The sequence below is a fragment of the Kryptolebias marmoratus genome, linkage group LG12 (assembly GCF_001649575.2).
Source record: "Kryptolebias marmoratus isolate JLee-2015 linkage group LG12, ASM164957v2, whole genome shotgun sequence".
Classification (NCBI taxonomy): Eukaryota; Metazoa; Chordata; class Actinopteri; order Cyprinodontiformes; family Rivulidae; genus Kryptolebias; species Kryptolebias marmoratus.
The window spans coordinates 13,724,621-13,748,116 of NC_051441.1; the positions used below are offsets into that span (position 1 = coordinate 13,724,621).

General features: G+C 45.1%; 1 protein-coding gene across 1 annotated transcript; it reads right to left on the bottom strand.

The window, feature by feature from the left end:
• slc9a3r1b (SLC9A3 regulator 1b) lies at positions 1-23,385 on the bottom strand. Its single transcript, XM_017428064.3, has 6 exons — positions 22,406-23,385; positions 8,681-8,851; positions 6,737-6,890; positions 4,337-4,380; positions 1,263-1,385; positions 1-1,177 (listed from the first exon to the last, which is right to left on the bottom strand). Exons 1-6 carry the CDS (start codon positions 23,087-23,089, stop codon positions 1,040-1,042), a joined length of 1,314 nt encoding a protein of 437 aa, XP_017283553.1. The 5' UTR covers positions 23,090-23,385; the 3' UTR covers positions 1-1,039.
• Between the last annotated feature and the right edge of the window lie 111 nt (positions 23,386-23,496).

Consider the following 23,496-nt stretch of genomic DNA (forward strand, 5'->3'; position numbering starts at 1 on the left):
AGCGTTTGAGAATCCTTTTATTTACTCTCAGATAACGTGATAATGTTGCATTACAGAACAGAAACTGCCTATTGCTCCTAATAACTACAGAAACCTTTCTGGTCCTTTCCTTAGTCATTCTGTTTTCTCAGCACTTCTTTAATTCACAAAATCCCCCCTGAAGCGAAAGCCCCCCGCGGCGAACTCGATCCGTTTCTTAAAACAGTGATAGAAATATAAAAATCTCACATATTTGTTTCTAGCGAAGCTATAAAAACCTCAGAATGTCAAAGATCCAAGCAGCCAAAAAACGGTTCCAGGACTGAATACCGACGGGTCATTTCCTCGTTGTACTGCGTGGTTCACATTTAATAAAGTCTGGATAAAGTCTGAATGAATGGCATTCAATCTAAAAATATACACATTATGGGATATATATATTTACATACAGTATAATGAACAAGGCTTCACTTTAAAGCGCTTGTTATTTCCAGTTTTACACCATACCTCCCAAAACAGGACAATCACATTAAATGACTGTAAGACAAAGGTTTACATTTTAATGAAATTAATAAAATATGACAGACAGGAGTCTAGAGTGCTGTCTTTTCAAAGAAAAAGCACAGAAAAACCCTTTTTAAGACAAAGAAGTGACAGTGGATTCACCTTTTTATCCAACATTTGATCTAAAAACCTAAAATGGATAAACAAGGAACAAACATATTGATTTTTAGGCTGTTTTTTTTTTATTTTGTTGTTGTTCTGACACTTTGGTGTTCTGAATATTTTTTCTGAATCTCACACACACTCAAAAATGAAACCCTTTAACATAGGCTATAGATCACTATTTCATTGACATACAGATCTATCTGGTTAGTAGCACATTAAACAAAATAAAACGTGAGTTATAATAACACGAGGAGTAATAACAATAAGAAGGATATTATATTTTACAGCATTAACTTCCTCTCTCTCTTTCAAATTCACCATAATAAAATAACTCTTGGAGGGACATCAAACTGTGTGTGTGTGTGTGTGTGTCGTGGCGGACTGAGGGGCCCTATAGGTTGCTGAAGAGCTCGTTCTTCTTGGTCCAGTCCATGGGGGGGGCCCGCTTGTTGGAGCGCTTCTGGTGGGTGAGCTCTTTGACCTGCTGCAGGGTAAGGTTCAACGCCGGGATGGCGTCCGTCGTTGGACCCTGCGGAGGGAAAAAGCACAGCGGTGAGAAGAGCCGGCCTGTTTCCACGACGGGCGTGTCTGCGCTGCGTCGGAGCGTGCCGCACCTCCGGCGGGGTGCTGGTGGTCGGGGTCGTGAGCGAGGCGTTGGAGGACGCGTTGGAGGGCGAAGGGCTGATGGACACCTTGGAGTTTCTCTCTCCCTCCTTGGCCTCTCTGCTGCCGTTCACCTGCGAGCAAATGACAATTACAACAATCTACCAAAACCCTTACAGTGAAGCTAAAAGAAGCCTGTCAGGGCCTCCTGCAGTGCCTGACTTCACCACATGGGGGCAGGTTTGGCCTTCAGATGATTCAGAGACAATGAGCCTCACTCATACCTGTCCAGTGAGCAAATTATTTGATCAAATAACAAGTGTGTGGCATAAATAAAAACACATGTTTATTTTAAATTACAGACAGAAAGGTCAGAGAAAGTGCTGCGGTCGGATGAGACCAAAACTGAGGTCTTTGGCATCATCTCAACCCGCCAAGTTCAGAGGAAGAGAAATTCTGAGTTTGACCTGAAGAAAACCATCCCCACAGTAAAGCACAGAGGTGGAAACATTATGGTCTGGGGCTGTTTGCCTCCTGAGGGTACAGGTACTTTCAGCATGATAACGACCAAAAACCTACCACCAAAAAACAAAACAGAGGGTCCTAAGCTATTTTTTTTTATCTTCGCACCCAAAACCAAGATTGGCAGAAACTGGCAACCCTGACTGAGGTATTCAAATATTTATTTATTATATACGAGTCAATTAAAGAAAAGTACAGTGACAAAACAAACTACTAGCCTTAACAACTATTACACTAATTTTCTTTTGTTCTCATGTTTGTGTCAATTATGGTAAAAAAAAAACACACCAGCTGGAGATCCTCTTAGGACCCAGCACTTGGTTTTTCAGCACCCACAGGGTTGTCCTGATTCCACATTTTAGACGCTCTGCAACAGAAAATCTGTGGAGGGACCCGAGGCTTCGAGATGAACCCAAACCTAAACCTTAAAGGATTTAAAGCGTCTCTGTAAAGAGGAGTGGGCCAAAATCCCTCCTGAGTGGTACGCAGACCCTGCTGACAAAGTACCAAGTCGTGTTTTGTTTGAGTTTCAAACACTTTTTTCACTCAGTGATATAAAAATCAATTATTGCCATTTATGTAATGTATTTATCTGGATTTTTAGCAGCTTATCCGTCTTTCTGTGATTACAAAGCTGCCACAAAACTGAGAGATTGTTCGTTTCTTTGCCAGTGAGCAAACTAGGAGATCGAATAAGTTGCATCTGAAAGAACCACAGTACGTCTGGAACAGTGTCCTGAGTGACATAAATAAAAAAATCAGATTTTATTTAAAATAACTGGGTTCTCATGCAAAAGTCTGAACTTCATTATTAGGACTTTTTTTGCTACTCTCGTGTCAGTAAGTTCAACATTTAATATATGTATGGACTTTTCCTAAAAATAAGCCAAGAAAAATGACATATTTGAAAGAAACTTGTGTAAAATTATTTCTGTTTTTTCTGCAAACAAAAACCTCCTGGGGAGTAACAACCAGCTTTAACATCTCTGGTTCGTCGACGATCATAAACTTGTAAAACTTGTCAGCAGTTCAGATTTTTTTTTTTTTTTCACCTGACAGGCGACTTTTCTTTGCCCTTCCTCTACGCCTCCTCCCCCCTCGCAGCTCTTCAACAAACCGTTACACAACAATCCGTGGAATGAGTCCCCTACCATACGGTCCCTGAACAACAGGAAGTGCCAGTCAGGCTTCTGCTCTGCTTTATCTTTCAAATTTGTGTAAATCACAACAAACATTGCTGAATTCGTCGAAAGCGTCGCACATTTCCACGAAAATAGTCACCTCGCAGAGCTCCAAAACGTGTTTCTTAGAAAGACAACTTAGTAACAACAAACAAATGCAGACTTTAGTTGAGCTGAATGTCATTTAAAAAACCTCATTTAACGACTTAAAGGTCACTAAATGAATCATTTGACACTAATGTATCTAATCTTTCATATCTATGTCGATGTTTCTCTTGATAAAATTCATATAAAAATAAAAACATTTTAAAAACAATTAGTCCACAGAGGTAAGTTTGGCTTTTTTTGAGTGTTTTAAATAATATACTCTGAAAACTAAAGTGCATTTTGTCAGTAATTTATCTCTAATTTATGGTGAGGATAGTAATTATAGTTAAATCTTTACAACTAAACTGTCTGAAAACAAAGATTTATCTCAACTGAATAAAACCGTCTTACATTAAAATGCTGGTCCTGTAAAGCACAATGTGAAACGATGCACTACGTGATATCTGATATTACACAATATGATACAATATCATATGATACGCTGCAATATTGTAAGACATGATATAATGTAATATGATATATTAAGATATAATATCATACATTAGCATATGATGTAATCTCATCTGACAAGATATACGAGACAATGCAGTATTAATATAATACAACTCTATGATACTGTCCTGTTGAGGGGATTTGTTTTGAGCTTGGTGCTGTACTATTACAAGATGTTCAACCTTACAATAAAACTGATTCTAACAATAATTAAAAAATCATTTTAAAGATAACTTTAATTGCATAGTCTCCATTATACCGTAAGGGGCTCATCTCGTGACTTTGGGTACAGCGGTTACACGCGGCGCCGTTAACAGTGTTGCTACGTAACTAAATCTGTTGTTTGCGTTTTCAGATTCCATGAAACGCTCTCTGTCACACCCTTTAAATCCTCCAGAAGTTGATGGAAAACTCACTGGGTGGAGCTTCGGCGCACACAATGAACCTCTGAATGATTAGACAATAGCAGGAAATACATGTCTGTGATTAATACCCAGCGCCTCACTTCTGTGATGTGCCACACAGCGTCTAAATAAGAAAAAAACAAAAAGGAGCTGTGTGTTGCTTTTAAACACTGCAACCTTGGCCTTTTAGGTTGTAGGTGTACTCGAACTATTATTGTCCTCCTTGCTGCTGGCAGGAAGCAGAGGTTGGATCTGTGAGGAGGGAAGTGGCCTCTGTGGGAGACGCACCATCTTCAAAGCTCAGATCTTGGCTTTGGCTCCAAAGCGGATTCTCAAACCAAAACACTACCTCTGCGTACTATCTGAGATAAATCTTACCTTCTGCTCCGCTTCTCCATTAGCGACGGGCTCTGGCAGTGGACCTGTGGACGAGACAAATCACACTACGGTCACTCGTAGGCTCTAAAAACAAAGAATCGTCTCTGTCTTTTTTTTTATTTTGCTTTTTATATCTGTGCCGCTCCATTCGTCTCTTAGCAGCTCATCTTTCACTCCACTAGTATCTAATTTATCCTTTGTGGAGTGGTGCTCCTTGTCCTCTCCTGCTCCTTCAATGACTCAGCAGCTCTTTTCCTATCCACATATCTCCAGTTTTTGAATCAAATGCCAGATTTCAGGACGTCTCCCTCCCTTTAACCTCACCTTCCATATTCCCTGATCGTCCTCACAGCCTTTAAAAAGACCGAAGCAGGTCGTTTGGAGGTGACCCGAGATTGAGGTCCCCTCGCCCTCGCCGTTCATGTCTTTCTGTCCCCTGACTCTGAGAGGAGCCTCTCCAGGTTCCTGACGGCTCCGGCTCGGAGGTGAGAGGCCACTTCTGAGCCGTGCACCGTGGAAACCAAACAAAGTGCCGGCCCATCGGGCTGCGGCGGTGTGTGTTGGTGTGTGTCGGTGTGTGTTGTTCATTGTGTGTGTTGGTGTATGTTGTTCATTGTGTGTGTTGGTGTGTGATGTTCGTTGTGTGTGTTGGTGTGTGTTGGTGTGTGTCGGTGTGCGAGCGGCGAGCGGCGAGCGGAGGCTGCTGGCCTCTGAGTGGGCAGTGTGCGGAGGGCAGCCAGTTACCTGGGAAACACCTGGCTGGAGTTTTATTATTTCTAACCCTGAACCAAGAGGTGAAAATACAGCAAAAATACAGAGAAGTGATCTGGAGCGATAGTTGAAGAAAACCTTTAAAAGCCTTGAAGAACAAACGATCAAAACCACTTTCAAAGATTACAACAAGTCTGACAGCTTGTACTGTACCTAATGTACTCCAACACATTTTAGTTTGTTAGCTTTCTTTGAAAAAAGTATAGTTCAGATCTTTTGAAGTGGGATTCTGTGGAAAGGATTTGAACAACAAATATCTTACCTGCATGTTTAAGACACTAAAGATGGCAGCAATAAAAACGAGCTCTTAGCTGGTCGATTCAGTCAGACTCGAACGCCATTTCTCCAAAACTGAGGTTGTTCAAAGAGCCATCTACAACAGGTAAGATATTAATTGTTCAAACCCTTTCCATGGAGCTTCAAAAGATCTGAACTACTGCTTTAAGGTTGGTCATAAAAACACTGAAGAAATTAATTCTGTAATATTTCAGAGCTTGTCTACCTGTATGACATTAATTATTTAGGAGTTTTCAGAGGCTTCCCTCAGACCTAATGCGATAAAATAAAATATAAAGATGTTTGTTGTTTTACTTCAGCGCACTGATTGTTTCACATTTGTTTTAAAAGACCCACTGGACCAAAGTAGATGATAAAAACAGTTAAAATCATCTAATTATCTTCTGGTAAATCAAGCATTTCTGACATTAGATGCTTCCATTCTCCTGAATGTAGACATTTTTCGCGACGAACCTGAGCATATTTGGGTTCCAGGGACATGCTTAAGTCCTAGTGTTCATTATTTAACGGGTGAATTTTCAGCGTGATAAATTTCCATCTTCCTCGCTTGCTAGCCCAGCTGTTGCCGTGGCAACAGTTTAGGCTTGCTTTCGTCCCCGGTCTCTTGAGGCAAAGTGGAGCTGAACTGTCTGAAGAGCAGCTGCTGCGCTTTCGAGGGACAGAAACTGCACGATGAACTTTACTACAGCTCCCTCTAGTGGTCACACCCAGAACCTCCGACCTTTCTTTTCCGATAAGAAAGCAGAACGAGTTACCTCTCCTGTATCAGTTCAGCGCATTTGAAGGTGACTTTGAAAGACGTAGTTTGAACTAAAAACAATGTTGCTACGTCCCTGTAGCCCTCACAGGCAGATTAGTCACATCCCACATATCTGTGCTGACCAGTCCTTTCTGTAAATACTCAGTAAAACTATCCAGTTTCTGTTATTCCTAAACGATTTCCGGCATCAGTGTAAAAGCAGCTCCAGGCCTGAGCCTTTAAACTTTACAAACAAGCAGGTTAGTGAGAGCAGTCTGACTCTGATCTGTCTGAGCTGCTGTATTTAGGTCTTAAAGATTAACTTTCCCTGCAGGGCATCGGCATTATATGTGTGTGTGTGTGTGTGAGGGGGGGGCAGGAAGTGGCTTAGTGTCTGTGATCCTCAGCAGTAAAAAACAAACGCAGGACAGGGTGAGAGGGGAAAGGAGACGGACAAGGGAAAAGGCAGGAGCCAAGAAGCTGCGTCGGGCGTTTCAAATCTGCCTGAACCGAGACGACAGCACCAGAGGCGCGTTGTTGTTTCTATAAACGCGGCTCCTGAAAGAAGACGAATCATCATTTGGCCGTCTCACCGGTTAGGTGCTCGAAGGTGGGGGTCACCCGGCACCTCTTGAAGAAGGCATCCGCGTCAGGGTCCACCACCAGCAGCCGAGCCTCGTCTCCGCCGGCTTTAATGGCAGCAACCACCTGCGAATGCGTCTTCCCTTCCACTGGGATGTTGTTCACCTGGAGCACAGACAAAAATAAAAACTAACATTTTAGATCTTTAAATGTTGCAGAATCACTAGAAATTCTTCAAAACTGAACAGAACGTCTCTTCACTCTTTCTTTCTTCCCACGCAGAAGCGAGCGGACCGGTTTCTCCAAATTATCACTGAAAAATGCTAAAGGCAGGAAATCCTTTTATGTCCGTGTTTAATTTGTTTTTTTTACATTCATCTGGGTTTATTAGTGGAGCCACGCTGCAACAGCTGCTTTTAACTTGAGGAACACAAATCCAGAGCAGCTGAATGCTCTGGTGTAAAATCTCCATGGGAAAGCATGTGAGAAATGTCTTGAAGGGGGTGTGTGAGTGTGTGTGTGTGTGTGTTTAGGTCATAGGGTGGATGTGCACGTCTAAGCCGGCCCTGCAGAGGAAGCTGGACAAAAGCTGCTTGGCCAGTAACAGCAGTAACAATGGCTGTCTGCTCCTCACAAAGCCCCACGGCCCTCAGTGGGTGGTGTGGCTCTCTGGGGCCCTCTCAGGGGCCGAAAAACCCAACTCCAGACTAAAATGGATTTCCAAATGTGTCATTTCTTCGACTGCTTTAGTTTCACTCAATTTGTTAGAGCTGGTGCTCCGTTTCATTTGACAGAAGGAGCCCATTTTTTTCTTCCGGCTGCCTGTTTTATTCCCAGTCCACACTCAACTTTGTACTTTCTACACATACGTTGTACAAATAGAAAGTCGTCTTTGTATAAACTTCTAAGATCAGTTCAGAAGCAACTTTATTTTCCAGTATGAAGCTGGTAGAGCTCAGAGGACAAAATTCCATTGCTCTTAGACTAAAAATCATCTTATGGAGAAAAAAAGACGGCGTTCGGGCTTTAAAATAACGTTATGTGCGGCCTCACATGATATCACAATACCTTATCTCTCAGAGTATGTGTTAGGGATGACTCTCAGCTACTACCACATATGATTTTAGCTCAATATCTGTAAAACTGACTGAGTTATGGACATGTTTGGCTAATCTGAGGTCAGTTAGCTTGATTTAGGTTGTCCTGAGTTTATCAGCTGTAGATGTTCATCCAACCGTTACTTATCTGGGAGTTTCATTAAAGCTCCTCCAGCGGTTCATGAGATACTTTGCTAAGTGGCAAACTCACACACAAAAACATTATCACCCGCCTTTTGCCTTTCAGCAGCAGGCAATGGTTAAACTCTATTTCTTCAAACTGAGGTCAGTCGAAGAGCCGTCTACAGCAGGTAGGATGTTAACTGTTCACTACGGCACAAAATCCCCCTTCAAAAGATCCAAACTATCCCTTTAATCTCTGTTAATTTGTTTCATACTCCTGCTAACAGTTCTCCGACCTGAATGTGGCGCTGGTAGAGACAGAAATCACCCAAAACTTTACAAAAAATATTTTTGTCACGACTTGATTTTTGGCCACAAGCAGCGACAGTAAAACTGATGCAAATAAATCCGATGAATAAATCTCTGTATGCATATATGTGAGACGATTCATAATAAAAATTACAAAAAAGTACTTAAAGAGGGGCTTAAAGGGCTTTGTCTCTCAAACCGAACTCTGTGTGAGGGCCTGATTACACCCCACCGCCCCATTCTTCTCTATTTTTGTCAAAGAAAAGAAAAATGACGCCGAGGCTGAACCAGAGCGGAAGTGACCAATCAGGAAACGCCTCCAGGAGGATTTTTGGATGACGTACTTCTTCCTCACCCTACTGTCATCTCGCCCTGCCTGATAACTGATCTATCAGCGGCCTGCGGCCTCATGTGGTCCGGAGGTACCTGTACTATCCTGTCCTTGGGCTGCAGGCCGGCCCTCTCGGCTGGAGAGTCTTCATCCACGGCTCTGATGTACTGGCCCGGCCGCGCCCGCTCGCTGTGCAGGTTGAAGCCATACCCGTTGGGGCCTCGCTGGACCACGCAGAGACGCGGCCGCAGCTCGGCGCGCACCTCCTGGAAGAAGAAGAAACAAAACACACACACACGTTAGTGACCCAGCGCCTAAAAAGCGCAACAGAGCCGCTCCTAAACCAAAAAAAGCTACCTCCACCATGGGTGCCCGCTCAGGCAGAACGAGAGGCACAAAGATCACGGAGAGCTCCCGGGAGTCGTTTACCATGAATATGAAGCCGAGGGCGAACATGCAGGGGGCCGCTGCATGCTGGTGTGCTGCGCTCGCTGCGATTTTTAACAGTAAAATGCAAGCTGCCGCCGCCGACTCAGAGCCCACGTGATCCCGGGCCAGGAAGGAAGGGGGGTCTCTGTGATCGGAGGTGACTGCGGGTCCGTGGGGAAAGGTTCAGGGGAGGATTTGTGGACCGGTTCCGGTGTGGCTCTCAGGACAATAGAAGCTGGGTGTTGACCTCTGACCGCCAGCCCCCTGTCCCCTCCCCTCTGCTACGGGGGATCGCAGGAAGACTTCGAGCTATATTGTCATCCAGGGGAAAAAAAAAAAATGCAGAAACCTCCCTTCCTTTATACAGATGAAGCAGTTGCTATATTTAGCAGAGAGAGGCTGCGGCTCTGATGGTTTAGTCATCAAAGAGGTCAAAACCGAGTTTGGAGTCAGGATGAACAAACCTGACCTGATGCTGCTTTCTTTCCATCAGAGCCACTGAGCGCTCCCGCCCTCGGTCAACTGAAGGCACAATGACGCACCTGGATAAATACTGTAAGTCAGGGAGAATGGCTCGCTTTCTCTAGAAAATACGGGCTGATTACGAGCACTCAAAAAGATTAAGTGTGGACCTTTTAATCCCAGAGGCAACATTTTCTCTCATAACTCAGCTCTGATGTAGAAATGATTGACTGTCGCCTCGCCTCCTCCACATGCACCAAACTACTCCCTTTATTCCTAAGAAACAAAGACGGGTTGTTTCTTTCCTTTCTTCAGGTTTGACAGAAGGTGAAATGTTTAGAGGAAGAATCTTTTATAGGAAAGAGGAACTGAATAAATAACGTTACAGTAGTTTTCCTAAACTGGGAACTTTGTTTCCTAGAAAGCTTGCGCTGAGCACGCCAACTCCGGCCACGCCTAACCTGTGTTTAATAAACACGGACGTTAGTGACCCATTTAGGAGCACAACAGAAACTTGCCGACTTGCAGATCCTGCCTCTTTGACCGTTAATATCTTACCTGCTGGAGATGCCTCATCAGTCTGGAGAAACGGAGTTTAAATTTGATCGAACTGACGAGCTGGCGGCTAAACTGAGCGAGGCAAACTCCAGCCTCCAAAAATGTCTTTTGCAGTTCACGTGAACGCCGTTCTAGAAACCGCTACACCACTATTTTATAGTTTTATGGTTACTTGCGAGCACCAATAGCAACTTTTAGCACTTTCGATGCAGCCTGAATCACATCCAGCAAGACTTCCAGAATATTATTCCCAGAATGCCAGTGTAACGGGAAACTGAAGGCGAGGCGAGGGTGGGTTAAACATGACCTGCTAGGAAGTTTTGGAGACCAGAGTTGATTTAAGACGGCAGCAATCCACTTTGGATTTGGTCTCGCCCAGATTAGCCGTTAGCTCGTCAGTCCGGTAAGAATGAAGCCAAACTGAGGTCGTATAGAGAGCTATCTGCAACAGGTAAGATACTAATTGTTCATAATCATTACGCAGAACTCCACTTTAAGCGATCAGAACTACCTGTCCCTTTGTTGACACAGCTGTAGGTGTTCAAACTTTCTGTTTTTGATCAAGCTACATGATAAATATAAGTGAAACTTTTTAAATTTAAACATATCTTTGTCCAACAAACTGCTGTTTCACAATCCAACAACCTTTCACCGCAGTTTGTTCCGTCTCCTGCCAAGTGAGCTGGACAAATAATGAGCACAGGTGTTGCTTTTCCCACCAGCCTTTTCGTTTTTGGCATTAACAAGCAGCCATCAGATAATATATCCTTCGGTCAATCAACAAGCTTCTCTGGAGCAGAGTTAAAGTGCAGCAGGGTAATCCGGAGCGAGCGAGGGGTTCCCTGCCACTCACCGGGGCCTCGGCCGGCGTTGGGCGCCGCTGCCCGGGGAGCCGGCCTGCGAGACGTCCTGGTACTGATAACAGAGAAGGGTTTTGTGTGGAGGGGCTGCAATCTGTGGAATCTGCTGAACGCTCACAAGCCAGGGGGTGGGGTGGGGTGGGGTGGGGTGGGGGGTGCCCGAGACGAGACGCGCTCGTCAAATGTGACACGAAACGTTCCGGGGAAAATCGGATGGATGTACAGGACAGAACGCTGACGAGACGTTCCTGAAAAAGGCAGAAACTGAAATGCTTTATCTGTGCCAGAACAGCCAATCTGCGCCGTATCGTGTGACTGAACGGAGCGTTGGTTTCAGAGGGTGTCAGCTCTCAGGGTCAGCGTGGATCAGGAGCATTTGTATTCTTCCTACTGACATTTTATTTATTTTAGCTTCATTCTCACACCCGAAAGCCCGTGAGAGCAAACGATATGTGGGAGGAAAACAGATTGAATCATCTACTTCTGATGCTTCCTCTGATGTTCTTTGGTTACATGAAGCCTACAGCGGGAGTGTGAAAATCCTGAATTTCATTTGCAACGTGACACCATCTTATTTACACACATTATTCCATCTTTATGGGAACTTTGTCTGACTCAAACACTATCAAACTTTTCCCTCAAAGATCAGCTACCACCACACCAAAGTTTAGCTCAAAATCTGTGACACGGACTGAGTTAGAGACATTTTTGAGTCAGCTAAATTAGATTAGCTGTGGCAGCCATCTTAAATCGGGTTGACTTTAAAAGTTAATCAGTTGTAGACGCACATCCAGTGATTACTTTCTGAGAGTTTCATTAAAATCCATCCAGGGGGCGTATGAGATATTTTGCTAACAGACAGACAAGGTTTACTACAACCGTTTTAAACAAAGATCTCTAGCACACATTCGGGCAGCGAGTGATAATAACACTCTGAGCCTTTCCCAGAATTTAAAAAAAAAAAAGTTTTGAGATGAACACACTTTCTGTGACACACAGAGAAGAGAGGAAGTGAAGCGCAGGAACTGTCGACACATCTTCCCTCAATACGCTTCCCTCTGTTGGTCCGACTTCCTAACATGAAAGAGAAATCAGTTCTCAAACGGACACGTTTATGCACTGAAACGCCTACTGTGTGCACACTGAATCCCCCGTGTCTTGATAAATGAAGACAAAGACACAATAACGCATCATCACGGCCGGTTTGTTTTATTAAAACGTCTGCTCCTGGTGAATGACTGACCTGATACAGTTCCAGCTAAGTTAATAGTAAACACATCCCCAGCTGGTATTAACAAGACCGACTCAGGCAGCCAAACTACCGCCGTGCACTGCAAATAAAGTGAAACTATTTCTGTCGCACGCAGAGCCTGGATTGCACAATATTTGTTCCCCCTGACACTGAGTCCATTTTTTAGCAACCCTACTTTAGATTTCTGTGCAGCTGGAGCGCGTAAAAAGTACTTTCTGCAGCGCAGAACGCAAACAGGTCGCCTCTTTATGTGTTTTAATCCTAGTAGTAGTAAAGTTAGCTCTGAACGAACGAGTAAACAATCCAGGGCGCAATCTTTGTTTTTAAGATGCATGTTTTCTGTCGAAGGCCTGTTTTCTCAGGAAGCCTTGATAAATGAGAGACCTCTGCCAACACATCAGCATCTTAAATCAGACTTTTAGGATTAAATAACAGGAGTACACTGTATATATATACAGTTATTAATTGGTAACGTTTTAATAAGCTAACAGAATCAGTTAAATCGTGCTATTCTAAGGTGTGGACGTCCAGCTCTACAGGTAATAGCTGACAAAATAAGCCACAAATTAATTATTTATGGCTGTGGACCTTTTCAGAGGTTAATATGATGTGCTACTGCTAGAAAACGCCTGACTGATTCGCACTGTGTGGCATAAAGATCTGAGGAACACGGGAACGACACACCAACCACATGAGCGCATACTGGGAAAGAGCCAACGCTTGCAGCGGTTTATGTTTTGTAGTATTAGCTTACGAAAAGAAATAATGGAAAATGTTCACATTAGGATGAAATTATTATAATTATTCCACTTAAATAGAGGGAAAACTGTGTGGACCAAAGCGACGGGTCAAGTGGTTAAGAGCGACAACAGTGACTTAAATGGATCACATTTTACCAAAGCAGTTAGTTTCCTCTGTTTTGTCACAAGCCAGATTTGACTGATTGGAAAATTTGCGGCCTTCATAATGATCTTGCACGGTGCGTGCCAGCCTCTGACTGAGCCAGCGGTCATTTTACATCCTGCCGATTACGTTCGATGGAGGAGAGCTGAAGCTGCGGGCGATTCAGTCTCTGGCATGAAGGGACCGATCTGTGAGGGAGGGAGGGAGGGAGGGAGGGAGGGAGAGATTTCAGAGGCTGCCGCTCTGATACTCAGCCGCCTATTTAATTGATAGTTTCCACATCACTTGGCCAGCAGTTTGATGTGTGACTACAGGCTAAAAAAAGCCACACATCCAGGACGTCTATTACTGTTACTGTGAGCCCTCCTCTGGATTAAAAGGTGAGTTGATGATGACTCACAGCTGCCACCACACCAAACGTCGACTATCTGTCAAACTGATTGAGTCGAAACCTCCAGTAATTACTGTCTGATTGTGAACTCTTATTGTTTTTTTGTTTCCTGCCTCACCCTCTGGTTCTCCTGCCACCGTTGTTCTGACCCAAGAAGGCGTCTCTCTCCTGAGTTCGGCCTCTTTGATCGTCACGAACAACCACATCACCGAAGTGCCGCGCTGCCGGGCGCCGTGGTTACTCAGTGACATGGGGGGGAGGACATAAGCCTCATGGTTCTGCTGATCGTCATGTGTAGTTCTTGTTTTTTTTTTGACAAAGATTAACAACCTCAAGGTCGGAGTCAATAAATGTTTAATTTAAACCCTTTTTTTTCCTCCTCCCCCCCCCAACAACACAAGTTTTTGTGTGTTCTTGATGAGTGCACCACTTTCTCGGCCAGGATGGGGGTGTTGGATTTCGAGCTGGATCACTGAACCAGCTGCGAGGCAAGCCAAGGATTGGGGGACAAAGCGCCCTACTGTCCCACCCACCCCCACTTTTATAGGAGCATGGGACAAAATGGCTCTTTAATAGACACCAAAGAAAGGTTCTGCTGAGGGCTCCCATTACAGGAGCCTTTTCAAAGGGGGGTGGAGGGAGGCCTAGAAACAGAAAAGTAATCAGTCATCCCAGCCGGGATGCCAACACTGATAAGACCAAATGGACCGGTCCTGATTGCCAGGCGAGTCCATCACTTTAAGATCTGTGTTCCAGCTTTGCTCAGTCTTCATTTTTTAAGCTCCCTCTTATAATAAAGATCTTATTGCTCCATATTTTCCTAACAGAGCACTTTGCTCTCAGACTGCAGGTTTACTTGTGAGTTTCTAGAAGCAGAACAGGAGGCAGAGCTTTTAGTTCTCAGGCTCCTCTGTTGTGGAACCAACTTCAAATTTCTGTCCACGAGGCTGACACCTTGTCTACTTTTAAGACGAGGCTGAAGACTTTCCTTTTTGGTAAATCCTATAGTCAGAGTTGGCTTGGGTTTCCTGAGCTATCCCTTAGTTATTAGGCTTAGACTGCTGGAGGACAAACCGACCACATCCTTTCGCTCTGCTGCCATCTTTACCCTCTCTACTCTCCATGTTTACACATGCAATCAGTGCGCTTGTGTTTTTCTTCCCATAGAAACTCCTTCTGTGTTTGCTGGCTCTCTAAACCTCCGGCTGGTCGAGGCAGACAGCCCGGTCCTGCTCGAGGTTAAAAGGGAGTTATTTCTTTCTGCTGTCACCAACATGCCTGCTCAGGATGAGGGATCGTGATGAAGGGAAGTTTTGATGCAATATGCTGACCTTGTTAGATAAATAACTTTTACTAATTGGCATTTACAGGATGTGAATATTTTATATTATCGAGGCTGAACTGACCGTAAGTGGATATAAATCTGGCTCTGAGTTGGATTAATGATTTGAACTTGTTTTTTTCTTTTTTATAGTGCCATAAAAAGGCTGCTGTTATTAATTCCCGCCTCATAGATTTTGAGTTAATTCTGTTGAATTTATTCAGCCTGGAGCTGCCTGGTTGTTTCTGCCCCCCGTGAACCAAAAAGTCAACACGTTTTATCTCCTCAGCCAGTCTTCCTGCGCCTGACCCTCCGTCCCTGCAAACCTGAGCAAGTCCAACACAACACGAGAGTCCTCGCTCACCTTCCCATCTGTAAGGGTAAAGAAGAACCACAGAAGTGCAATATCCGAAAATAGAAGTTGCGCCACTGAACATGGTAGTTTGGAGTTCATAAAGCAGAACAAACGGGTCCTGTTCTGTACGAGGAGAAGTGGCAGCACGACACGTTCACGCTCCCCGTGGCTTTACTGTGGTTTCAAAGTTTACTGTAACAACTTTGAAACCACAGTCCCCGATGGTTACGGGATTCATGCTGCAGCCCTTCGCTCACTTCTGCTGAGCCTGTGCTTTCAGATTAAGTCAGACTGGACTTAGTTTAAAAAGCTGCCCTATTTATTTCCCCTTGGAGCGACAACAGACCATGTGTGGTGTTTAAAACTAAGACGAGACCTGATTAAGGTCTGAGATGTGCTGATTTGAGAACCAAGGGCTTCATTAGATCTGAAAAGTCAGATTTTTATGCAAACTTTAATGTAACCAGCTGACTACAAGCTATTTGAGGAAATTTCAGAGTGAAAGCTGTCAATCTGTTTTTGTTGTATGGGGAATCCATCTCTGGAAGGGATACGAACCAATGGATGGGGGTGGGTCATGTGCGGGTGGGGTGAGTCTATTTCAGGGTGATCCTCAAGATATTTCCCCCTCCACCCCCCCGGCAGGGCGTGGTGGCGCTCCGACTCATTGTCCGACTGGGGTGGCGAGGCGTGGGCAGAGCGGGGCGGGAACGTGGAATGTGCCATTGTAGAGTCTCCGTCTCGTATCCCATGGGAGCCGGTCCACAGCAAACCCCACCCACCCACGCAGCGGGGCTTCGGGTTCCAGCTCTGACCCGGGCCACAGAGTCGGTGTCACCAAAGTTTTCAGCGGGAGAAAGTGCTCCAACTCATACTGACGACATCCGACACACTTTCTTCATTATGGCCCCCGATCAATAACAGCAGAGGGCTGTTTCCTGCAGGATTTATCCTGTACCGAAGACATTTAAACTGCTGCGCTTCTCAGACTTTCATTAATGTTTGACATTTAAAGAAAATGCGAATGTGTTGCTGAAACAGAACAGCTAATACTGATTCGTTCTGGTGGCCTGAGGGTTAAAAAGACTGACTTCAACTGTGTAAACAACTGAAGGCCAGCCGAGGACCTTTGTTGCCCTACCCTCGTTTCTTCCTCCTCTCATTTCCTGACATTGCTCTGCTGTTTGCCGTGTAATAAGAAAACATCCTAAAATAATGTCCAAAGGCTCTAATGTTATCACGCTTCGTTGCCTTTCTTTAAACATTTAGCTCCGTTTTCCTCACGTGGAAAAACGCTCGGCTCATTCAGGACAGTCGGGTTACAACTTTTCTACTTTTTCAAAACATTTTACTTCATTTACAGAGAAATACACAAAACACTGTTCTCTTTAAAATCTGCTTCAGCAAACTTTCTCTGTTTTTGTATTCCTCTGCGACTTTCAGCTTTAGTTACCATTCGGCTGCTTTTAACTTTTAACTATACTTGCTACTTTTAGGTCCTACCTACTATTTTACAACTTTTAGCTCTTTTCTAGTCTTTAGCTGTTTTTAGCTAGCCTATTGCTACTTTTAGGTTCTGCCACATTTAGCTTTTATTCTAACACTTTCCTACCTTTTAGCATGTAGTTAACATTTTGCTTCTTTTAGCTTTACCAAATCAGTTTCAGCTTCTTCAGCAGTCCCTCAGCGTTCATTTTCGCATAAAATGCATTTTTTAAAGTTCATTTGTTTTCTCCAACATTAATTCAACTTAGCCATCACGTGGGACAGACTCTAAACGTTTGACAATGAGATGCGTATTTTACCCTGCATTTATTTCTCTTTATAGCTCTTACGGTAAACAGAGGAAATAATTAACTGTTTTGTTTTTTTTTTGTCACATCCTACTTGTAACTTCTATTTTCCCCATAAACAAACACAGAAAAAAAGGGAACACACGTCTCCATTAGGATTACAGAAATCTTTCAGTTGACTCAGTAAAGTGCATTTAAAAACCCCCACTCCCCGAGCTGACAAACAGCCACACCAATACATGCACGTGTATGGACGTGAAAACACCCACACAGAGCAAATATAAATGCCAAGTGACGGTGAGCAGCCGGTCAGAATGAATCACGGAGTACATCTGATCCCGTCAGACAGCCCGTCATTACCCGGGCCGCGAATAATACCTGGCTTTGTCACAGTGGCTTTGATAGTAACCAGACTACCAAACACGGCAACCATCAGCTGGGCAAACTGAGCCACAACTGAGAGTCCGTGGTTGGAACTAAATACCAAACGTCTATTATCATTAACCCTACAATAGATGTTGCTTTCAGTGCAAAGAGACAGTAAGACTGATTTCCTTCCACTGGTGGAGCCAGTGCCGCTACGAGCTGAGGGGCCCGTCCTTGCCAGTCGGGTTAGAAAAGGGCCGAGACGAAGGAGGTGGGAGAATCCTCCGCCGACAACAATGACAGGAAAGCAGCACTAACGTTCTGAGGTCTGCGCTCAGGCCAACTCTCCCCCGAAACCATCCTGGATCACATAGTTGCTGTAGGCGCGGCCGTTTGGACCTCTAACGCAAATAATCACAGCAAGATTACGTCTGCTCTGTTAACGGAGACTCTTATCCACCGGCCAATCCGTGTGCCGTTACATCCGATGACAACTTGATTAATCACTCTGAAAAAGACGTTGTGACGTTGAAATATGGAAAATTCTGGAGCGTAGAAGTAAACTCTTCCCCAGTTGTTTGGACTGATTAAATGAACTGTGCAAAAAAAAAAAAAAAAATTACAAATTTAGACAGAATCTTTCCTCGCAACTAAACGTTCGATGAGTGAAAACGTGTCGTTCTGCTCAGCTTTCTAATGCAAAGTGAGCAGAAAGACTCCAGCATGACTATTGGCTCCGAGCTCTCTAATAAGCAGCTTTTATAGGAGCAGATTAGAGGAGAGAAGTGACAAACGCAGGGCGCTTCGACATGAAGTCTACCTCCAAGCTCAGCCAGCGTGTGTGTGTGTGTGTGGTATCCACTGTGGTGGTACGTGGTTGTTTACACTCACACGCACAAACTTAGAAACGCTTTCATGCGTACAAGATCTCATCCAGTCACAGTCAATTTCATGTGACGCGAGCGCTCGTCCTCTTCTGTAATTAGTGCTCAAACACAGGCGTCGCCAAGCAGCCGCTGGTAAGGAAGGAAGGTCGCCCCGAAAAAACTTCTCACGCCCCTTCACTGCGGACACTTTACGTCGGTGGAAAGACAGATTTCGGCGCAGATGGATCAGTCTGTCTTGTCAAAATGTTTGTGACTAGTTGTTAAAACTTGGAAAATGTGTCTCGTTTTCTTGACCGTGAGAAGAAATGCTAACAAGGACCAGTCAGTTATAGACCTGATAATTAAACATTTTACTGAGCTCTTTATCCAATTCAAGAGGTGCCAAATGAAAGGGACAGTTCAGCTCCTTTGAAGTGGGGTTCTGTGGAAAAGTTATGAACAATTAATGTCTTACCTGCTGTAGATAGCTCTAAGAAGAACCTCAGTTTGAAGAAATAAAGTTCAACACTGACTGGACTGACGAGCTGACTGCTGTTGTCCTAAAACAACTACAACCTGAGAAGTTTTTATGTTTTTCTAACCTTTACACCACGTCAGTTTAATACAAGAGTATTCAGGCAGAAATCCTGTGGTTATACTGCACCAAAAGCGCTACAGCTAGCTGCTGCCGTCGCCGTTTGTGCTCTCAAATAACCATAAATCCATGTAAATAACTGACAGCAAAGCAAAGATTTAAAGGACATTGTCACTAGCTCATCAATAAGGCCAGAATTAAACCTTTTTGTCTTTGTTTTCTTTTAAAGAAGGGTCTTCAACAGGTAAGATATTAATTGTTCACAACCTTTCCTTTGAAAGGTCTGAAGTGTTGCTTTAAGTTCTGTAGCTTTTTGTTTCAGCTCCAGTTTTAAACCCTTAAAGACTCAGAAACAGAACTTAATGCAAACTTTTCTATTTCCATTTAAACTTTGAATCTCATGCACCATCTCTCTCTCTATATATATTTATTATATTTTAATCTGAAATAAAGTTAAATAATAAACATGGAATCTGAAGAAGATCACAGATTTAAATTTAAAGTTGAGACAAGGCTCCGTTTATGACCGAATGGATGTTGCTCCAGGATCTGTACATTTTGAAGCCGTAACGTCGCCCTGATGGATGTTTACAAGTTACCTACATGATGTGCTCTAATCCAGCCCATGCCAGGGTGGCCGCCGGCGCATACGGCGTGAACTCGTAACCAGCTGGGTGGTCTCTCTCTCTCTCTCCTGCTTAATAATCCCTGTCTTTAAGGAATTTGGCCGTGACTCGGCCACAGAAAAAGACACGTTCGCCTAATCATCAGACTATAAAAGAGAGTTAATTTCAGATAAATTAAAGTGTGTTCACTGGCAGATTTTTGTCTGGAGTGCTCAAAAATGGAGTTTGTTGCGTTCAGATGTAAAAACACTCTTGGAGATGTTCGATTTTTCTTTTCCAGCCACGTTAGAGTTCTGCTCCTCCTGTGTTTTGAAGCCCGATCTCAACTAATAAATAAAGTAAAAATAAGCCTACACTTAATGCAGTTGGTTAAATGGTTGCATTCTGTTCTTTACTGACATTTAACTCTTATTCGCCATGCTTTAGGGGGTAATATTTGGGATCCTTGGCACACATTTTGGCACTACGACAGAGTAAAGAAAAGGTTTTCCTGCACAGTAAACCTCGCAGCGACCTTTGGACGGGCGGATGTGTTTTTGTCTGTTTTTCTCTGCAAGTGACGACAGCCCTTCCAGCGAGAATATTCTGACCTGAAATCGCTGCTCCTCCATTTTTTCGCACCTCTCTTGCACTTTCTCGCTTCCGCCTACCTCCATCCTCACGCACACTTCACACCAATCACACACACAAAAAAGAAAAAAAAACACTCTCACACAAACACTGTAACCATGGAAACCGCAAGCTCAGGCTCCTCAGCTTTCGAAGAGATGCTCCGGACCCCTCGTTTGGCGTCAACTCGAGGGTGAGGGCCGGATAAGCCAAGGATGCGTGTCTGTGTGTTTGAAGACTGTGTATGAGCGTGTGTGTGTGTGTTTGATTGGCTTGGCGACAGGGCTCGGACACTGGAATGCCAGACAGGATGCAGGAAGAAAATTCCAGAAAGAGTCGAACCAAATCACAGCACGCCCCGAGGTGCCTCTGAATGCAGCACGGGAGTGGAGAAGCATCTCTCGAGTCTAATTTTCCCACCTCTGATGTCTCCAAGTTACGCTCTCGGCTTGGGAAATCTTGCACTGTGCCTCCATATCGAAGGAAAACTCCCAACTGGGATCAGAGCTCAGTATGATGTGTTGCATGTTAAAACTGTGGGAAGCTGTTGAATTAAAAGGACTTGTCTTTTGGGCCGAGGTGTGTGTGTGTGTGTGTTATTGTCTGGAACGCCACTTCCCTTTTGGGTTCACGTAAATCGAACTGCTCCTTTAGGCCATCTGTGGAGAGGATCGAGAGTAAACACGGGAACAATCGCTGCATATCCACAGGACAAACACCACAACCCGGCAGTGCTCAAGTGCTGTGTGCGAAACAAGCGTGGGCCGTTGCTATTTTCATGTGAGGAAGGAAAAAAACAAAAAACTCCTAAATACCAGAAACATGATTCCAAATGTAGCTGCTGTCGCTGCTTTGTTATTATGAAAAAAGATTGACGTCGAGGAGCAGTTTCGACAGCCGTTTAATCAGGACGAATGCGCGGTTTTTGTGTCTTCGCTGATTTATTTTTTATTTTTTTGAATGACTTTTAAACAACCGGGTGAGGACAACCACGGAAGATGACATGTCGCATTTTGTTTTTAAAAATCCTGCTCGGAAAAGCAGGGCCTTTCAGATCGCGTGCTTTAAAAATCTCTCATCTGAGATGCGCCGGAAAAACCAGCAGAGTGGACATCCTTGTTTCGCCGCTGTCTCGTGTCAAGCAAGAGGGGAAAACAAAAAACAACAAAAACAAAAAGCTGGTCGGGTTTCTCGCTTGGCCTCTTTGTGCAGAACAGGCTCCTTCCTCCCATGGCGCACCGAGGATGAGCGTCAGGCTCAGACAGAAACAGCCTCGGGGGTAAACATCCAGGACGGGGCGCAGCGAGGGGCACAGATGTCCCTGACTGGAGCGTCTGCTCAAGTGCTTTGAGTGAATTTAGACACACACACACACGCACACACACACATATACACAAAGCGTGGCAAGAGAAAATAAGAGCAGACAGCAACAAGTGGCTGTTGAAGAGTGAAACCAATAATGTCTTACAGACAGAGATGAAAAGGAGAAGAAAATATGATGCATTTTAGGGGGGGATTAAAAAGGGACACCAAACTATTTCCTGTTTGTTTCCTAAATCATACAACACATGAACAGCAGAGTTTCTGGTTTTCCCTCAGACCTGCAGTGATTCCTGCTGATTTAATCATCATCACAGATGTGTCTGGAGCCAGAATGTTCTGCTGGTTTCTCGTTTTTGGGTTTTTAAGGAGATTGTTACAACCTATCAGCTGTTTGCAGGTTCAAAAGAAAACTAAGATAATCACCAATCAAAAGCTAAGCTGCGACAAAAAGCTACAGTGGGTCGCCTGACTCATTATCCTGGCTCCGAATGGAAAGTCTAAACAAAAATATACAGTCAAATATTTTGGGGGACCTGCCCTGGCCCAGAGTGAACCTGAGTGTCAGCGCCTGATTAAAGGCGCTCATGTGACGGAGAGCAGGTGGACAACGGCGGCGCCCGTGGAAGAGACGTGTGGTTACGGAGAAGTCTGACAAATGTGGTGTTTTTGTGGTTTACGCTCGGATCTGTGGCGTAAGTGCAGCTAAAAGTGCTTTGTTTACACTGAGCGCGGACCCACATTTCAGAATTATCAATATATGTGGGAAAACTGCGCCGTTTGATACGGTTTAATGGTTTGTTGTGAGCACCTTAAGGTTGTGGTGTTCACAGAACCTGCAGGAAACAAAAGACATTTGAAGACATGTTGACCACACCCTTCAGCCTGGGTTAGAGGTCAGAGGTCAGATATGACTGTTTTTATCTCTGTTGCAGTTATAATACTTTAAGAGCTTAGTGTTTTCTGAGGTGGACCTCTGGTTAAAATGTTATAGATGTCTTAGGAGGGGAAGTGATTTTAGTCCCCTCTCCTCCATTTGTGGTGTGTCTGACTGACAGCTGTCAATCAAAGCCCCACGCTGACCAGCAACTCTCCAGCAGACACTTGAACTCACCTTCTCGGAGCTGATGCTCAGCTTCTTCTCCACGTGCACCTCTCCGTTCCTCTCCTGGACCGGGACCGGGACAGGGATGGAGACCGGGACAGGGGTCAGCTCTCGGGGTGTCCCCTCCTGCTCCCTCCGCTCCACCACCTCCTCTTCTTGCGCCTGAACCTCCTCCTCCTCCTCCTCCTCCTCCTCCTCTTCCTCCCGCTGCTGCTGCTGCTGCTTCACGTCCCCGTTCTCGGTCTCCTCCACCTCCCTGTCCTCCTTCACCACCACCACCTCCTGCTCCACGTCTTCTTCTTCTTCTTCTTTCTTCACCTCCACCTCCTCCTCGTCGTCCTCGAACGGTAAGGGGAGCCCCTCGGAGACGAACTCCTTCAGGCACTTCAAGTTGTGCTTCTTCAGCAGCTGCTCCGTCTCCGGGTCCACCACCACCAGCTCCAGCCGGCCCGCGGTGGCCCGTATCCGGGACACGACCTGCTGGTGGCTCTCGGTCTCCACGTCCTCCCCGTTGACGAAGACGAGCCTGTCCCCGGCGCGGAGCCCCGAGGACTCGGCGGGGCTGTCCGGCTCCACCAGGCGGATGAACTGGCCCGTCCTCCCCTTCTCCCCGTGGAGGTGGAAGCCGTAGCCGTTGTCCCCCTTCTGCAGCGAGCACAGCCGGGGGCGCAGATACTGCTTTTTGCTCGGCATGTTGCGCACACGCACGCGCACACACACACACACACACACACTCAGCTCCTGCTGCTCTTCAACTTGTTGCTCACACACACTGGGAAGGACTGGAAAACCTACCCCCGGGATGCTGCGGAGGACGGTAGCCCTGAAACTAAACACCCAGCCTCCCTGTCCTGTTCGCGGAGGGAAGTCCGGTCTGAGTGTCCCACCCGTCACCCGGGCTCCCGTAGTCCTTCCCCCGGGTCCAGAACCGAGCCTGCTTCAGTCACTCAGCTGTCGGTGCGTTTGAGGGTTGCAACAGAAATAAAATGTAAAAAAAAAAAAAAAGAACCAAACTCCAGTCAGGAAGGAGGAGGTGCGTTCAGGGACCAGCCCAGCTGGCGGATTTACGCAAACTACAGGGATGAGTGGAGCAGCAACAA

Excerpts from the sequence above, each read along its gene's own strand:
- slc9a3r1b (XM_017428064.3), bottom strand. The coding sequence starts at position 23,089 with ATGCCGAGCAAAAAGCAGTATCTGCGCCCCCGGCTGTGCTCGCTGCAG. Across the intron at positions 4,381-6,736 it reads CACCTTCGAGCACCTAACCG|GTCCACTGCCAGAGCCCGTC; the intron begins GTGAGACGGCCA and ends TCTCGTCCACAG. Across the intron at positions 1,178-1,262 it reads CCACCAGCACCCCGCCGGAG|GGTCCAACGACGGACGCCAT; the intron begins GTGCGGCACGCT and ends TTCCCTCCGCAG.